This window comes from Orbicella franksi, chromosome 2 (assembly GCF_964199315.1).
Source record: "Orbicella franksi chromosome 2, jaOrbFran1.1, whole genome shotgun sequence".
NCBI lineage: Eukaryota > Metazoa > Cnidaria > Anthozoa > Scleractinia > Merulinidae > Orbicella > Orbicella franksi.
The window spans coordinates 13,446,263-13,464,116 of record NC_138146.1 but is presented as its reverse complement, the minus strand read 5'-3'; the positions used below and the strand labels follow the sequence as shown (position 1 = coordinate 13,464,116).

General features: G+C 38.5%; 2 protein-coding genes across 2 annotated transcripts; one reads left to right on the top strand and one right to left on the bottom strand.

Moving 5' to 3' along the window:
* The first annotated feature begins 422 nt into the window (after window positions 1–422).
* Window positions 423–5,864, top strand: LOC145478077 (uncharacterized). Its single transcript, XM_081455984.1, has 5 exons — window positions 423–1,094; window positions 2,050–2,137; window positions 2,972–3,046; window positions 3,423–3,527; window positions 4,137–5,864. Exons 1-5 carry the CDS (start codon window positions 1,068–1,070, stop codon window positions 4,325–4,327), a joined length of 486 nt encoding a protein of 161 aa, XP_081312110.1. The 5' UTR covers window positions 423–1,067; the 3' UTR covers window positions 4,328–5,864.
* A 654-nt stretch (window positions 5,865–6,518) lies between these two features.
* On the bottom strand, window positions 6,519–17,391 carry LOC145478072 (coiled-coil domain-containing protein 125-like). Its single transcript, XM_081455978.1, has 8 exons — window positions 16,028–17,391; window positions 12,558–12,628; window positions 10,589–10,747; window positions 9,775–9,943; window positions 9,531–9,649; window positions 8,799–8,906; window positions 8,018–8,278; window positions 6,519–6,959 (listed from the first exon to the last, which is right to left on the bottom strand). The coding sequence occupies exons 1-8, from the start codon at window positions 16,470–16,472 to the stop codon at window positions 6,846–6,848; spliced, it is 1,446 nt and encodes a 481-aa protein (XP_081312104.1). The 5' UTR covers window positions 16,473–17,391; the 3' UTR covers window positions 6,519–6,845.
* Between the last annotated feature and the right edge of the window lie 463 nt (window positions 17,392–17,854).

Here is a 17,854-nt window from a genome sequence, read left to right as displayed (position 1 = left end):
AACATATTTGCAATATTTTAGTCTTGCTTTTTCCGAGACAAAAAGAAAATCGAAAAACGCGAAAGGTTTTTTAATCTTAGGTATGACATTCAAATAAACCATAAAATAACTTCTATAAACAGAAATCTCTAGCTTTATAATTTGAGAGTTTTGGATGAAAAAGAACATTAACCGCGTTGGAATGTTTGGTGATGGAAGTTACAATGCAATTAACCTTATCAATTTCAGTTCAAAAGCAACTGAGTGTCTAATCGTTCTAATCTCTAGTGATAAGTCATGACTAATTAACCTTTATGTTAGCTACAGAAAGAAAAAAATGCTTTTCGGAGGTAACTTAAAAATAACAAGGGACCTGTTCAAGTACAACACCAGCAAAACGTGACAATTTGTAGGCGTGCGGGCACTTTCGGGCTCGGGTGGGGCGGGGGGAGGGCGGTGAAAATGCAAATGAAAAAAACTGCGTAACGTTGAAAGTATGCACATTCAATGACGAATGGTTAAAGCGGAATTTTCAAGTTCTGCAATACTGAAAACATCTTGTGCGTTGCCTTTTCCAAATGGACTAATTTATTTTTTATTTGCAGCCTCTAGCTTTCTTTCATGGCTGCCGGCATAACATATGAGTTCCTGTCATATGCACAAGTAAAATAAAAAATGTAAATAATCTTGCACTTTCACAAATCTAGTTTCTTCTCAGTTGTATCAAGTTGAGTTTCCATGGCACCAGCACAACATGCGAACAAACAGTATAAAAACTATTTGTTGCTATACTTAGATTACAGCCGAATTGAAAGCCAACATATATACTGGCGCATGTTTGTAAGTACTTCAAGATGTGATTGGCATACTCTAGAACTCAAAGGACTTTTCGTTTAAATCAAACAAGCCGAGGATTAAGTGTTATAAATGAGACAACAACGATATTGATGAATCATCGCATACAAAGTGGTTTATTTCTCAACTATAAAAGCGCTCAAATTATTACAGTTTTTCGATAACCGATAAGAGCTGAAGGACATCAATATAACTAGAGATTTCACAGCAACGAACTAACAACCTGCTTAACCATGGATGCTTATCGGTTGTTTTTTCTGGTGAGTGCAAATACTTCGATGTTTGGAGTATTTTGTTTTGTTATAGTTTCCATTTTTAAAAGAAGTTTTCCTGAATAGTATTCCTTAACTTCCAGAGGAAATGAAAAATTTAAGTGATTAACTATTTTAAGAAAATGCTTTGTCCAAAATTAATAAGTTTTCACGATTTTTCATATAACGTCGTGCAAAAAGCGTTATGTTTAGTTCACCTTAATTCAAACCTTTCGGTTTTTTTTACAAAACTTAAACCAGGATCGAAGAGATGACACCAGTATACATAAAACTGAGAGGTACATCAGTTCTAAACATAAACACTGCGAGGTTTAAATTTCGTTTCTAAAGTTTTGTTTAATTTTGTTTGTGAAATGCTTATCTGATTTTTTTTATGCCATGATTAAATAGTTATTTCAAGCACGTAAATACGATAAAAAATCCCTGTAAAAAAGGGCAAGTGTCCAATTGATCTGAATACTGAATGAAATTAAACGTTTTATTTCTCTAATACGTTAACGACCGTTGGGTAGGAACTTATCGCTAACTCTTACAGTTAAATCATGAGCCAATTACTGAGAAAAAGGGTGTAAATTAAAGAAGGAGAATAACATATTCAGGTTTTCTGTTTGAATTTTTTAATTCAAACTTAGCTTTGCATTCGTTATTCGATAAAAAAGTATTTTTGCTATTCATATTGTAACTGAAGTGGATCTTGCTAAATAAGATGTATACAAGAATGTTTTCGTTATAATGTGGAACATTCTTTTTACAATATTTTATTGGCTAGAAAATATTTGCCCTTGTAACTTTTTCCGTGGAAAATGAGTCAGGAAAAATCGCAATCTTGAGACTTTTTGTATGATTTGTACGTCATACGCCCACAGGAGTTTCACAGGCAGTTCCACACAATGTTTCTTTGTTGTCCGTCTTATTTGTGGTTTCTGCTCCTTCTGTTTTGCAGGTATTGGTATGCTTTACTTGCGTTATACTCCAGGCAAAAAGCGAAGAAAACACTGAAGCGAGAGCTGAGTCAGACATGGACTTTGAAGGTATGTTTAATCATGATAACTGCAAACGTAGAGTTTCATTGCCGGCGGAAATTCGCGTTATTAACCACTCTTCGCCTCACTTAGTTAATCAATCAGAGATACTGGACATGCAATGACCATCGACTCGTTGGTTAAGTAGCTCAATCACGGTATTTTGGCCATGTACAAAATCACCTTTGAATCGAAGAAAACCTGAAAATAGTACATGTAGTTTACCAAGATAGTAAAATACCAGAGAGATAATAGTAAACAATAAAGGAACAAGGATGGTTAAGTTTGGGAAAATCAACACAGATTGACTCACTAGCAAAATTTAGACTAAATTTTTGAAGATGCGCAAAGCGTGCCGATGGGTTAATACCATGAAATATCAGTTCGAGGTCAAAAATATATGTAATATAATATGGGTTTGGAAGCATGAATAATCACCGCGCGCAGTCATTTACACAACGTAGCAGTTGAGGAAATAACGCCCGAGAAAAGCATTAGGCTAGAACGGAATTCCCACCCATGACCTCTGCAGGGTTTTGTAAAAAGCTTCTTCTTTAATCAAGAAAATCTCAGGGTGCATTCCTTTGGAATGATCCAGATCAAGGTCAATGATCCAAGATCACTCTTCTCATGGTGCATCAAAGGAACCCAAGAACCCTTACCCAGAGTGGATTCATAAGTTGGATAACTTTGTGTTTGTGTTCCGTAATGAAATAGTCCATTACTATGGCCTCTATACATGATTGAAACACGCGACGTAGAGTGAGAGAATCACGTAATTACTTTTGCCTGCAATACAAACGAGCTTGCCTTTCACCACTTTATTTTTTTTGTATTTTCTAGGTCTCAAAATCAGGGAGAAGAGGCGTAGTTCATATTTTTCTTCGCGCTATCGCGCTTTCACCTACCGTCGCTGCAGTAAGTGGATTATCTGTATGATGGTTAGAGAAGCTCTTTTGCAATCTATAAAGCCTCAGCTGCAATAGTTACCTTTATGGCGGGAAATCTCAAGAGATCTAATACGGGAAAAGGTGCATTCCATTCTACCGGGAAAAACTCTAGTAGCTGAAAGGGTTTACAACTGAAGTTGAAAATCGCAGGAACATCAAAACCTTTTTGCTCCTGTAAGGCTTCCCTCCATTGAAGTAATACAACTAACCCATTCAGTTATTTTTAAGGTCAACCTTGCAAACGGCTGGGTTTTATTAGAATACTCTTGTCACCTACCATAAAAACTGAATTTGTGCTACTTAGAAAAAAATTCTAAGGTTCATTTATCTTTGTATTTATCTAGAATATTATAAATGGACACGCATTGGCCGCCTTACTTGTCTAAAGCTGAAAAAAGTGGATTGCCTGAACAACCGATTATGCCAGAGATATCAAGTGTGTTGCTTCGGTAAGTAGAAACTGGTTACCTAAAAAACCTATTAATGAGAGTAAGAGAACCAGTTACCGGCGGCAGCTAATACAGCGGCCAGATCTTTTAACTAATATTATACAGTCCACAAGAAATGTCCTCGGAGATGCATACAATCATTACAGGCAGAAATCTACCGATTTCGCTTTTCCTTGATATCAGTGAAGCACTTTATTATATGGCTGGCATCGCAGGTTGGCAAGATGAACCAATCCTGCACTGTGATTGGCTACCCGAGCAGCAAGATGGCACAATCTTTCCAGCTTGGGATTGGCTACCCGCTACCCGCTATGTCCCGCAAGGAAATAGTGTTCTTCATGCCAAATAACAATAATCCTTTATTGACCTAGCATGTTTGGTCAAGACGACTGAATATTGGCCTCGTTTTTCTCTTTGTTAGAACTTTGAAACTGGTTTGAAACAACAACTTTGAAAGAAAGCTTTTACTTTTAACCATGGTACACTTCATTAATTTTAGTCGTTTTAGCCAGAATCTATACGCATGCGCACCACCAATGGACTATGGCTCCCACTGTGTTTGTTGTGCGACCTTTGCATTTATCGTCTTATGTGCTCGTGTTTCAACAGGAAAGGTTTTCAAGCCGCCAACTTCAACAGTTGTAGCTATGATGTCGACCTCTACACCAGTAGTCAGTGTAGCTCCCTCTACGCCTGTGATGTCCGTGAGTCCAACAAACATAGTTTCTCAGTCTGTAGCTCCGTCGTCCAGCGTAGCACCCTCACCAGCTAGCAGCATGGTCATGGTAGCGACCGTCTAGAGACAATGGTTGTGTTGGTCGGTTGATATGACGCGGTCTTTTAATAGAAAATCTACGGGTTACTTTGAAACTTTGTGGCACAAAATTCCTTTTAGGTACCGGTGTTATTAATTTAATTGATGTATTTCACGGAAGCAGTTATGAACGAATAAAGCATTTTACGTAATCAGAAAGTCTTCTCTCTTCTTTTTCCCTTATCCCTTGGATTAAATAAACAAACGTAATAAACAAAGAAAAAATGGTGGTGAATATTAAATCCTGAAAAATGATGAATGAATGAGAAACTGATGAACGAAGGAAGAAAGGAAAGAATGATTCAGGAAAGGATAGGAGTTGACAAAGAATTAAAGAATACGCCCCTCGCATGTATAATGATAGTCTTCTTCAGGGCCACTCGGGCCGAAGTCAGGCAACAATCCCCGCCGAGGGACTAGTAGTATAACAAAGAACTGTGGACCGCTCTTGCCTGGTCACCAGGCGTCTCTCCTTTGTTTGAGCAGGGTACGCGCAGAGTAATGGGTCTGCGTTTCGCAACCTTACCATGAAGCACCGCGCGCTCTGGGCCCCTTCGCCAACGAAACCCAACTGCGCCGAACGACAAAGCTGAGCACATCCCATAACGAAGATGTAGAAGCTTGCCATCATTTTGTTAATGCTCGGGCAAACAAGTCACTGCCTACTGAAGTAACCTTATCCGAATGATCTTTGACGTGAACAACTACAGCACCTTTTAGAGATGGGGACCTGAATGGCGCTGGTCAAAACCCCTTCAAAAAGGGGGTGTTTACAACGCGAAATGGCAAAATGTCGAAATAGCACTTAACAATGCGGGATACGGTTAACCCATACAATTATGGAGAGCTAACCACCTTCGAGTCAGTGATATTTAGGCTAACCTGAGCGACATTGCGCCATTTGTCTTCTAGACACGCCCCTTCAAAAAACATTTATCTGGTGAAGATTTATCGATGACATTTTTAACAGTTAAGGTCATTCCCCTGAAATAGAATCTGCACTGAGATTTTTGTGAAACTTTGCCTACTGATTGTTTATATTATAGGAACTTAAATTTTGAAATAAAACTGAGGGGTCCCCATGTTCGTTTAGGAGCAACAGCAGCTTGTTTATACCTTTATAAATCCTTATAATAGCACCATGATTGTAGTCACGATCGCTTGCTAAATTTTACGTTTCCGACGATTGCTTTTTGTTCTACACTGAGAATTGGTCCATATTTATTTTACACAGAGAAATTTATTACTCAATTCAAAACAACAGAAAAAAATGATAGGTCACCATATTCGTTTGCGAGAAAATGACGATTTACCTGTATGGCGAGGTCCAGCTGTAAAGAAAAGGCGCCATTTTTTAATGCGCGCGCGCCAATCACGCGTGAAATTTTGCGCAGTAGGGATGCGCGATGCAATACTGGGGAATAACCTTAAATTACGTTTTATTGTAATATTGTAAATACACAATTCTTCTCACCACACAATCCGACATGACATAAATAAATTAGATGGTTAATTACTAAAAAATTAAATACATGGTTGGATGTTTATTTTTGTTACCTGTATTATCAAGAGAATATGAAGGATACGGAAGTTAAAACCTCATATAGGCCTTGTTCCTCTAAAGCTATTTTAAACCACTCCCAGCTTTGGAAATTCCGGGTAGGTCGTGAAATTGCAAATCCTGTGACAAGAATTTTGTTCAAGTGGACAGCCCAAACTACTTCACAAGCATTCTCGTCCTCCATGAAAACATCCACGTAGGAGAGAGAACTGGGTACCATGTCTAAAAATAGCTCAAGAGAGGGACTACCTTTAGAAAAAAACCCTTAAGGCGGATTAACATTCTTACCGTTCGTCTTCTCTTGGTATTATTCAATAAACTAAATACACCAGTCGAAAAATAAAATCTGTAAATCTGCAAATATAGGAAATAAATAACATCGCATTTTTTGTAGAAAAAGAATTGAAACTTTTCAACATTTAAACTTGTCATAGTCTACAGAAAAATAAAATCTCTCTCTGGAACCCTAGGGCAAACTGTAACAAAGTAAGGTGAATCACGAATACACCTTGACTTAGTTCAGTTTTTCAAATACTCACAACATGAAAAATAAATACTTACTACCAAAAAAATACCTCTTCAAAAATACTAATTTTGTTGGCCTATTTTCAACCCATTTTTACATTGAATATCTCTGGATATAATTTACACATTAAGCTAAGTTTAAACATACTTAAAGTGAATGAAGTCTCTTTTTTTAATTTCACCTCTTTTTGCGATAAAAATAATTTTCCTTTTTGCAATAAAGTAATTAAGTAGTCATTACTTTAAGTCTCCAGTGCAAGGTACTGCGAATAATTTAGGGGATTATTTGTTTACAACTGGGATTGATTGAAAATGAAGAAAGAGCCTCGTGATCAATAAATAAATTACGACTTCATATATGGAAAGATTATTGTAAATTTTTAACTGAGTGTGAATTACTTTAACGCCTATGGCATTGCTATACAGTTTGTGAGTCTCCAGCATTGCCACATTTCTCCATCTCTTTCATTTTTGCTGCTAACATCTTTGTGGCTAGTCTCTGGTGCGCAAGTGCCTCACTGTTGTCGTTGAGCTGCCAATCAAAACAGAGAGACAACAGTATCAGTTCGTGAAGCCTGGATTTATTTTCTAATGGGAACTCATAGCAACAATGCATTAATTTGGTATGCAGTCCAGCGGAAAAATTTATACATGGTTTTGGAGAGAAAAAATTGCTGAGTCCAAAGCGAGAGGTTAAAAAACCTGGAACCAAACTGTCAAAATATCAGGGGTTTTTTCACAATTTTAGAATTATTTCAGTGACTATGTAAGATCTGCCAGTTGAGAGAGGCAGTAGGCAAACAGTTAGTGCACTGGACTCTGGCCCTGCTTTGCCAGGGTTCCAAGCTGTCAATTGCTTTACTCTCACACTGCTTCTCTCCCTCAACAAATTGGAACTCTGGCAATAAACCCGAGGAGATCAAGTATCTCATCCAGTAAGTCATCAGGCCGCAAAATGAACACAACACTCAGTGTTGTGTACATACAATGTTCTGTTTGTTTACTTCTGTTTCAAAATAATTCTTGGAATATGTGAATCATCCCTGACTCATAGAGTAAGGCCTCTTCAACCCAACCAGCTCACAGCTCTTGATATTTAACTCTGGATTCTTGGTATGAAGTTGCTATGAGTATTATGACTCCCCCTTGATGGGATGCTAGTCCACTGCAGGTTACTTGCCAGCATTTTGTCAAGTTGCCCCAACAATTTGCCACTACCCACTTTACTTCTACTGTTCTAGGTGCAGAGAGGAGAGGCTATGAGAATGAAGTGTCTTGCCCAAAAACATAACAAAATGACCCTCGCCAGGGCTCAAACCTGGACTGCTCAACCCACAGTCCAGCTCGCTAACCTTTTAGGCCATTGTGACTCCCCAACTACTCATAGCAAGGAGGTAACAAGTCCAGGCAGGTCAGAGGAAATAAAGAAACTAGGTGGAACTGAAAGTTCCTTGTTGCCTGTGCAAACTATGTGACATCTAGTCACGAAAGAGATAGAGCAAACTAAATAAGCTTAAAGAGCCAGAATTAGAACAAAAAAACAGCAAAGGAAAACCGTGCTAAAAATATCTGCTTGTCTCATACACATACCATGCCCAAAAGCTTTTCTACAATTTCATCCTTATGTGTCGTTATCTGATGAACCAGGTTTTCTCGCTCGCTTTTTGTACCATTTTCCTGTTTTCCTATCTTTTTAGCGCTTTCACCAAATCCCAACTTCTTTCTCCAACTTGATTTTTCTAACAGTTCATAAATAAGTGTGGAATTCTTGTCCAGTTGTTGTTCAAACGCAACACGATATGCATCAGCAGTGAGAAGAGCTTCTTCTTCACGTCGATGAGCAACTTCAAGCTAAAAGAATAAAAAAGAACAAAATGGTTTCATCACTAACAACTGAAAGTCAAAAAATTAAAAAAAGTCAAAAAATTGCATCCTCTTGCTGCTAATTCATATGAAATACTCCAGCAGTGCACAGAGATTAAAAAGAAAACAGTGTTAAATGAATAAATGAATGAATACATAAATGAATAATAAGTAAACTAATAATCAAATAAAATAATATTTAGGAACTATTCTGACTTAGAGAGGAGCTATAATCTTAGTTTTCAGATCAAATTGAAATTTTGCAATGTTGGTCCTGTCGTTACTTTAATTAGATACAGCATCATACATGTACACAGTTGAAGTTCTCATCAAGTTCAATAATTGAATCTATTTCACTGCTACATTATCTGCATCTTTGATGCTAGAAGAATTAACATTTGATGTCTGCAGACAGGTTAACAACCCACCTTCACACGTTCGTTTGATTCAAAAGAAATTGTTACTTTCCCTTTAAAGTAGTACAGATGCATTATCATCACATAATTACCTCATGCTTGAGTTTTGCAATGTCCCTTTTAGCATCCACTGCAGCCCTTGCACATGCACATGGCTCCTGGTTTTTGCCCCTGCACTGACAGGCACCAAGGGTTGCTAACTGTGTTTAATCACAAAGATAACAAAATCTGCAGTGAGGGGGTTCCAATTTTACCTGCAGAACCTTAAAGTATTGGCACATCTTATCCTGATCAATATTTTATCAAGCATTGAAAGTGTGAAAATAAGTAAACAATAACTAAATGTTAATGGATTGATTGTACACATCAGGTAAGTGGACTGTCGTAACATATTTTTCCATTTCCCACGATCTGTTCCTTTGACCCAACATACATATTTCTACCTTTTAATCAATATTACTGCTAAAAAATCCTTGCCTTCATACATGCACTTTTGTAAATATATATGTATGTACACATACAGCAGTGCTTGTTAAGGAGGCTACAATGAGTGACAAAAGTAGTTGAGACACTTTTTGAAAATGATGCTTTTCGATATTTTAAGCCCTTAGCATTAATTCTCTGATACCCACGGCCCCCCAGTTCAGTGTTGTGCAAGCACTGTGGTCTGTGCAGTCCTAGAAATAGAAAAATGAACATTGTTTTGGGAGGGAGGGGGCTGGGGAACTGTTTCTCATATGCTTGTCTTAGAAACACATTGTGTCTCAACACTTTTATCGCTCATTGTAGATACTAACTAACAGTTCTAACGTTAAATTACTTACCTCAATAATGAGATCTCCAGTTGACAAGATTTCTTCCCTCTCAGGAGTGCTCAGGTCATATTTGATCCTGTCTCGAACTTCCAGTGCAGCTGCTAACTCATCACGATCACGCATGAGTGCTGAAAAAGATTTGGAAATGAACTCCTTTAATCTGGTGATGAAACGGCATTTCAGCATTGCCTTTGCTTGAATTTTTACGACATTTATCATTATGCCTACAACCCTTTAATGACATGTCACTCACTCATTTTCTCCGTGGCAACCTTTCTCAGTTCCTCAGATCTTGATTGAAGTGCAACCATAAGAGCAGCATTTTCTGTGGCCACTCTGTCAAACCTCTCAGCCCAGGTTTGTTCACTGTCCAGCAGGTAACTTTGCTTCAGCTCAAGTTCCCACTGGAGGAAATTCACCTCCTAAATAACATTGAGTAAAAAAATGCAGCAGTTTAAAACAAGTAGTCCTTCAAACAAAACCCCAGCAATGTACTGATTAATTTATCAACTGCAGACTGTGTTATCATATAAACCACTTTCATTAACCCTCAAAATTGCCCACCCTCTTGCCTCTACTCATCCCCCTCCACATAGTGAACGAGAGCCCCCTTAAATTCAAGAGACATTTATGTTACTGCTATGGTATTGTCATGCAGGTGGACTTGAGAAGTTGGTTAGCAGCTCTCAAGATGCTCATGAACTAGTCTCTTCATAAGGTGAAGTGGCCAGCAGGTTAAATGCACTTTAATCACAATGAGATGGGAATGAGATGCTAGACTGTCGCAGGGTACCACCCCTCTACCCCTCTACACCCTGACGCATTTGCAGATTGCCCCAAGTAACTATTTCCACTCCATTCAGTTTGTGGAGCCAGGCACTGTGAGAGCTAAGTCTTAGCCAAGAACACAAGACAGTGAGCCAAGCCAGGATAGTAAAGATAAGGCCACTAGTCTATGCCTTCCTATTTCTTAACAGTTCAAAATTCTCAATTCTTGTCACCATAGAAACCACACCCTAATTACCATGTGAGCATTAATTTTCATCTTGGACTCCCAGTCAACCGACCTGCTCAAGTTTCTTGCTTGCTTCCAATGCCTTTCTAGAATGTTGCTTTTGTCGTGCTTGCTCCAAACGAGACAAACTTTGGATGATTTTCACAGCACCATATTTGCTTTGAAGTTGTTGCTGACAAGCTTCCAAATCCAAAGTTAAATTTTCAATTTCCTAAAAGTCGAGAAAACAAGTTCATGTAATTGAGCCTCACAGTAAATAAACAACAAAGATCTTTCCATAATCTGTATTGTAAATTAAATAAATTTGCTGAACAACCCTTTTTCTTAAGTTTGTATACTGTATCAGGGTGAGTAAGCAAAAAGTATGCCACTACGGGGTTTTGCTAAAAGCAGGCCCGCAGCCCATGGGCAGTGATGGCCCAGTGGCCCATGACCTGCAATGGCCCGGAAGCCCAGAGGCCCGGTGGCCCAGTCCTGATTTTCCACAGTTTTTTAGCCTAGCGGTAAAATCCACGTGCATGCACAGATCTGCATCGGGTTTGGGCGTGCAAAATGGATGACAGTGAGTTTGAATTCGTCTACCACTAAATCATTTGAATCCTTGTTTCTATTTGTTGCATGTTGTTCAGATAAAAACGCTTTCATTCTCTGTTCATTTGTCTCTTTACAGAAACCAATAGCACAATAGAGGACTTTCATTATCGAATGATGTAAGTTATTTTCAAACCATAGTTTGAAAGTGAAAATATCATATACTCATTATTTAGCTTATAAAATTTTCAATCTCAAACTGTGGTTTGAAAATGACTTACATTATTTGAGAATGGACTTCCTCTCTATCGGGTTCTGTAAACAGACGAATAAACAGAGAATGACAATGTTTTTCACTTAGCAACATGCAACGAAAGAAAGGATCAAAAAGGATTGAAATGATTATTACAATGGTAAACAAATTCAAAATCACCATCGTCCATTTTGCACACCCAAACCCAATGCAGATCTGTGCATGTGCGTTGATTTACCGCTGGACAAATAAACTGTGGAAAATCAGGACTGGGCCACCGGGCCTCTGGGCCTTTGGGCCATGGGCCACCGGGCCTTTGGGCCGCTGGGCCTTTGGGCCACTGGGCCTTTGGGCCGCTGGGCCTTTGGGCTGCTGGGCCGTGGGCTGCTGGGCCGCGGGCCTGCTTTTAGCAAAACCCACCACTATGTTGTGTTTAAGTTTCGTAAGTCAGGAATGATTGTTGAACATCACTCAAAGAAATCAGTAAAATAGAGATTTTACCAAATTGTGTTGTTCCAGAAAATATCCATACCGCTCCCATGGAAAGCACTTTTTTCAAAGCTTCCCACATACCCCTCTGGATATTTCAATTAATCTTGATACATTTCTTTAAATGTTTTGCTCCTAGAGAACCTCCCATCCCCACCCCCCACCCCCGAAAAGAATCCCTTCTGTTGGGGCAGTATGGATAGTTTCTGGAACTGCACATTGTTAAAATAGTGATCACTTACTAATTATGCTCCCAAATTACTTCCTATAATGTCATACAAATGGGAACATAGTACATTGTCATGTTTCATGAGTCAAAGTGCTTTGGGTTAGTAGGTAGGTAGGTAAGGTAGGTAAAACTTTATTTATGCAGGGTGGCCCATTCAGCACAGTGGCTGGTATCCAGAGGGGCCCTGCTAAATACAATTTCTAAAAATATAAAACGTCTAATAATATAAAATAGTTATATAGTCAGGATGCAAAGAAAATATCTTATAATCAGGAAACAGGTTTTATAACTTACAATAAGGCAGATTCTTTATAACGTGGTTTTGAGTAGTTGAACTCTGCTACATTATTTCAAACTCTCAGGGGAAACAAAAAATAAGTTCAAAATAGTGGGAGTTCTGAAAAGCTGATAGCACGTGATTGAAGGACACATTGAAGGGAAATGATTTTGAGTTCAAAATAACCAAGTTCAAATTAGCAGAGTCCAATTGTAACAAGTACCTGGTTAAATTCAACTTACCTGTCTGGCTTTGAAAAGCTTGCATTGAAGTGCACGATACTCATCATCTTCAACCAATGATCTTCTATCCACTGTGTGCAAGTATTTAAATAGGGATTAATATGACAGGGCTCAACTTTCAGGAAAAAAAACTTAGGGCCAGCTGGCCCCTATGTTTTCAGATTTAGTCGCCAGCAAAAGTATTTCAATCAGTAAAAAGCATGGAAAGTTAGTTGCCAGTGAAAAAAATTGGTCCCATTGGCAACCCTAGGAATTGCAATGTTGAGCTCTGTAAGGAAGTGGATTAAAAGTGAAACAAATTTACCACCCACCTCAAGTAAATTAATAATAGTATTTTTGCATCTAAATCCTTGAAGGATCAAAACCAATAATAAAGAAAGTTTTCTTTAAAAAATTGGTGAACATTCATGCTTTCCCAAATGATGAAAGCATTAAAGGGAGGGTTAGACGATTTGGCGCATGTCTGTATTATTTATTTGCCTGTGCGTGCTTTTTGGCACAGGCCCAGTTTTTCATTGTTTATGAACCAATCATAAGCAAGTTACCTAATTTCGCATGCAAATAGCTATAAAATTATCAACCATAGAATAAATTGTACGGGTCAACACTAAATTCAACAGTTGACAACTTCAGTAAATTCCACTGAAATCTTCTGAGAATTTTGGTCATGATCCGTCGTTCTGCCATGACTAACTATAACATGTGACTACTGAACTACATCTGGCTGGGGTTTCTAAAACGATAACATTGATAAGATGCAAACAGAAGTATTTTGAATAATTAGATACCCCATTAGTAGAGGGGTTTTTTCCCCTAGATGTTAGATGTTAAGACACATTAATAAAGTTTATATAATTATGTATGTAGCTATGTATGTTTGATTTAGAGATATGCGCCGAACTGTGAAACCCTCCCTTCAAACAATAACAAAAAACCCAGCACCCGGCCAGTAAATCCTTCACGCCTCTTAATTCCATGATTCTAATTTTTGTTGAGAAGTTCACTAAGGACCAGTATCATTTGTGAATAAGTTATTTTAATAGCTTATTCCCAAGTTAAAACTTCCGAAACTTGATTAAAACACATTGTTTTATATATCACTTCAAAAAATATTCAAGCAATTTGGTTGCAAAAGTGTGTGGAATTTAACACCGCATTGATTCTTACATGTTCCTTTTTTCTTACTTTTATGGCTGAAATAACAGGTTCTGTTTCAAGAAGAGAGCCTGTTCTACTCCCCTGGCTTTTGATAGGGTGGATCAAAACATCACAGTAGCAGAAATTGAGTCTAGTTTCTTTTGGGTGGTCATTGCTGATCAATTAAGCTGGTGTCAATTATAAAGCTGTAAGCTTCCAGCTATACATGTACACGTATACAAAAAAATTAGTTCGTATAGTGTGATCGTCTGGGTGAGGATAGTTCTGAAAAGAACTGTTGTTGGTGCCCTCACCTGGACAATCCCACTATACAAACTACTGATACTCCTGGGTTCAAACCATTTACTATGTTACAAAAAAATTGTTCTGCTGTGTAGAAGAGAAGCTAATAACACACCTATATGGCTATCCTATCTATCTATCTTTCAAGGTTGTGCTCTAAGAAAAATTCTAGGGAGCCCTTCGATCACCCAACCTTGTAGGCTAGGGTGCCCAGAAGTCAAGCTTAGTGGCCCAGACGAAAAAAGAAAAAAAGAAATTAATTGATTGATTAATTACATTATCAATTAATATATGATAACCAACTGACCCTCAAAAAAAAAATGTCTTGCATTGTTTCTAGGGCATTTATCCTATTTACAGATGCCACAGATAAAAGGTTCACATGTAAATTTTTTGTAATACTGCTGTCAAAAGTCCATAAAGAAAGACAAAATTTACATTTTTTTTTGAGTTAAAATGGTTGACATATGGAGAAAAATTAAGTCCTTTTACCCTATTTTCTCTCTATCCTTGTGATAATTTAGTTCACATTCTCCTTCAATAGGGACTTTTCATGCACATTATATTACACAAACGACAAGAACTAAGAAGACTTTTTGTTGACACTATACAAAGCATACAAGGAAACTGCTGCCTATATCACTGCAGGCCAGTATTAAACGTACGCATCGAACAAGCCACTGAAATTAAAACATTCTGAATTGAGCCATTTTGCCTTGTAAACTTCAATACAACACATGAAATCAAAAAGGGAAAGACAAATTATTGTGAGACTCTCTTCATCTCTAAGTTAAATCTCAAAAAGGTGGTTGCCCAACTGGGCGACTAGGTATGTTTTTCTTGTCGCCCGAAGGTGGAAGCCGGTTGGTACTGCTAGAGCACAGCCTAGTGCACTAATACAAATGCTGCAATCTGATTGGCTGAGCCACTGCACACTATCTGCCTTTGGCGTGCAGTGGCTTGGTGTGGTCGACAAAATTGCAACGTTTCCTCACTTCTCCTAAGTTTTGAAAGAACATTTAGAAACAAATGGATAATAGAATTCCTGAGAAGACTAAAAGGAGGGCATTTACAGTTTCTTGAAGTAAAAAAGCTTGAAATTTTTTAAAGAAACTGATAGGCACACGTACACATCTGCAAATGTCAAATTGCCAACTCAGTCCACGCAAATTCTCTGCTCAAGGCGTGAAGTTTAATACTAAGACCAGAAATAATTGGAATCGTTATTTGAAGGAAACGTTAGTTAGAATTCTACAAAAACAAGTCAATTATTTGCTCTCGATTTCTATGAGGCAATAGTTGATTTGGCCTTCGACCTCATCAGCTATCACCTCATAGAAATCTTGAGCTCATAATCTAATTGTTAATTAGACTAAATTGCATAACTTTATGTAAGGGATCACAGCTCCTTACATAACGAAAAAAAAATTGACATTACACAACACTGGAATTGTAGTTGAATAGGCCATAACACTCTAGCTATATTATTTGGTGAGGTGGCTAAATAAACAGGTTCCTGTTGTTTTTACTATTTGAATGATAGATAAACAAGGTGGTCATTATAAGGTGGGGCCATTTCAATTTGTACCATACAAAAACAAATTAATTATAACATACAACCACAGAAAAACATGATGCTATATGACATGGAGGATTCCTAATATAACACTAAGGCAAGTTCATCAAGTCTCATGCATGACAACTCTAAAGTTCCCGACATAATTTTTACTTTGATAAAGTCTACCCTAACCAGCCAGCTGTAAAATCCACCTGTCTAATTCCATACCTTGGTATAGTCTACCTGGCTACCAAATGACTTTCTATATTTATTGAAGTTTTCGAGCATGGTAGATTTAACCCTTAGAAAATAATCATGTCAAAGAGAACCTAATGTAACGAAACGCCGAATTGTTGTTCTACACGATTCTTTAATTAATTTGGAAACAGAAGCAGTCACACACCCACCTTCATGGACCTTCATGGAATTTATTACAATTATTATTTCTATTTACCACTGTATTAACGCTTACCTCTGACAGAGTTTATCCTTCGCAATCCCCGTGCTTTTTCTTTAGTACCTTTAACATCATCGTTCTTTAACGTAATTTCACTGTTTGCCCTTTTCTTCAGCTGTAGTGAGAAACTCCTTTTGGGTAAACCCCAGTTCGAGAATCTCGCTAGCCCACCCTTAATTTCTTTTAAATGTTCAACGCTCTCTTGTAAACTATTCTTCCACGTCAAAGGCTTGCATCGCTGTTCAACCTTTTCAAGAGTCTCTTCTGGCTCTATCGGTGCTGTTGGATTCTGAAGAAAGCTAAATATCTCTAAGCCGGCGCTGATTGAATCGTCCTCTGACTTCGGAAGACCGCCTGGCTTTAACCCGAATCCTAAACCCAAATCAACAGATGAATCGTCGGACGAGAACGATCCGCGGCTGCCATGAAATTTCTTTCCATACTGAACCAACAAGGACATGAGCACCAACAGAAATCGAAAAACTTTTCGTCAAATATTCGCGAATTATGTATTCTGTGTTGTCATTTTATTCTCTAGTGTGTTTTCGTGCGGCTTTGTAACCAAACCTTTGGCTGAGCATCCAAAGAGAGAGGAGATTGCCAGAGAGGATTGGTGACTACAGCGGGTCGTGAGGTCAAGATGGCTGGATATTGGCCAAGTTCTTTTTTTGCGTGTTATGGACCGAGACGGAGTCGAGGTCCATAAACACGCAAAAATAGAACGAGGCCAATATCCAGTCATCTTGACCGAACAAGCTTGGTCAATAAAGGATTTATTATATGGCTTTCGGGGAAATTTTTTGCGGGACACGGCGGGTAGTCCCGAGCGGGCAAGATAGCTCGATCTTGCCCGCTCGGGTAGCCAATCACAGCGCAGCATTAGATTCATCTTGCCCGCTCACGGAGCTAACCGTATAATAAAGTGGCCTATTGTATATTCCAATGCCTCGTCCAGGTGTTTAGTTAGTTGGGGCGCAGCACGAAAAATGGTGGACGAAAAAAGTGGGAAAAAGCGCGGCGCGGGAAGGCGAGCGAACGCCCGTGGCGAGGACGCGAGAGACGGGTCGGCGAGCGATGCGAGTCGGTTAAGGGCCTCTATGAGAGTCTCAGGCTATCATGGAATGCATTGGCCATCTCACTGAGGGTTCTTCTATTGCCATTATTCCTATTGAGGTGGCCATCGACAATTTAATTCACGTACTTTGGGTACATTAGTGAAAACCGCAACGGTTATGGATTCGTGATTGTGACGGTCAAAATTTTTAAACGTGACGTTTGTGTCCAGATGGCTCCTTGACGGACCAGTGACTTTCATACGTAACACAGTTTGGGCTTGTTGTCAAAAAGATGATAAGAGCTAAATTGTCACGTTCTCTGTGTCCCAGCCTGACGTGATGTTGCGATCATCATGCATCACTAGTGAAACTTTTAGTTTGCGAATAAGAGGTTACATTAAGTGAAACCGTTGTCACAAGCCAACAACCACATTTGTATTCAAATAAATTGAGTCTTGTAAGCCTAATGTTAATTTCTACCCAACCTCTATTAAGCAGTTAGGCTGTGGTGTCCCCGACAGGGTAACTGACTATTGGTTGGACTATATTTAACCGGTTCCAGTTCATTTGCTGTCAATGTGCACGTACTGGTGATGGCAGAAGGAACTGGTGAAACATGTCTCAAACTCGCAGCAGTTGTGTTATTTCTTACAATAACTGTTAATCTACTGCTATCGGAACATTTTGACATTATTTTTTAAAAGTGAAGGTTTCTGATGACGCATGCATATAGTGTAATTGAACTGTCATGTGATCCGGTTCCACTGATTAAGAAGCGAGCACGTGT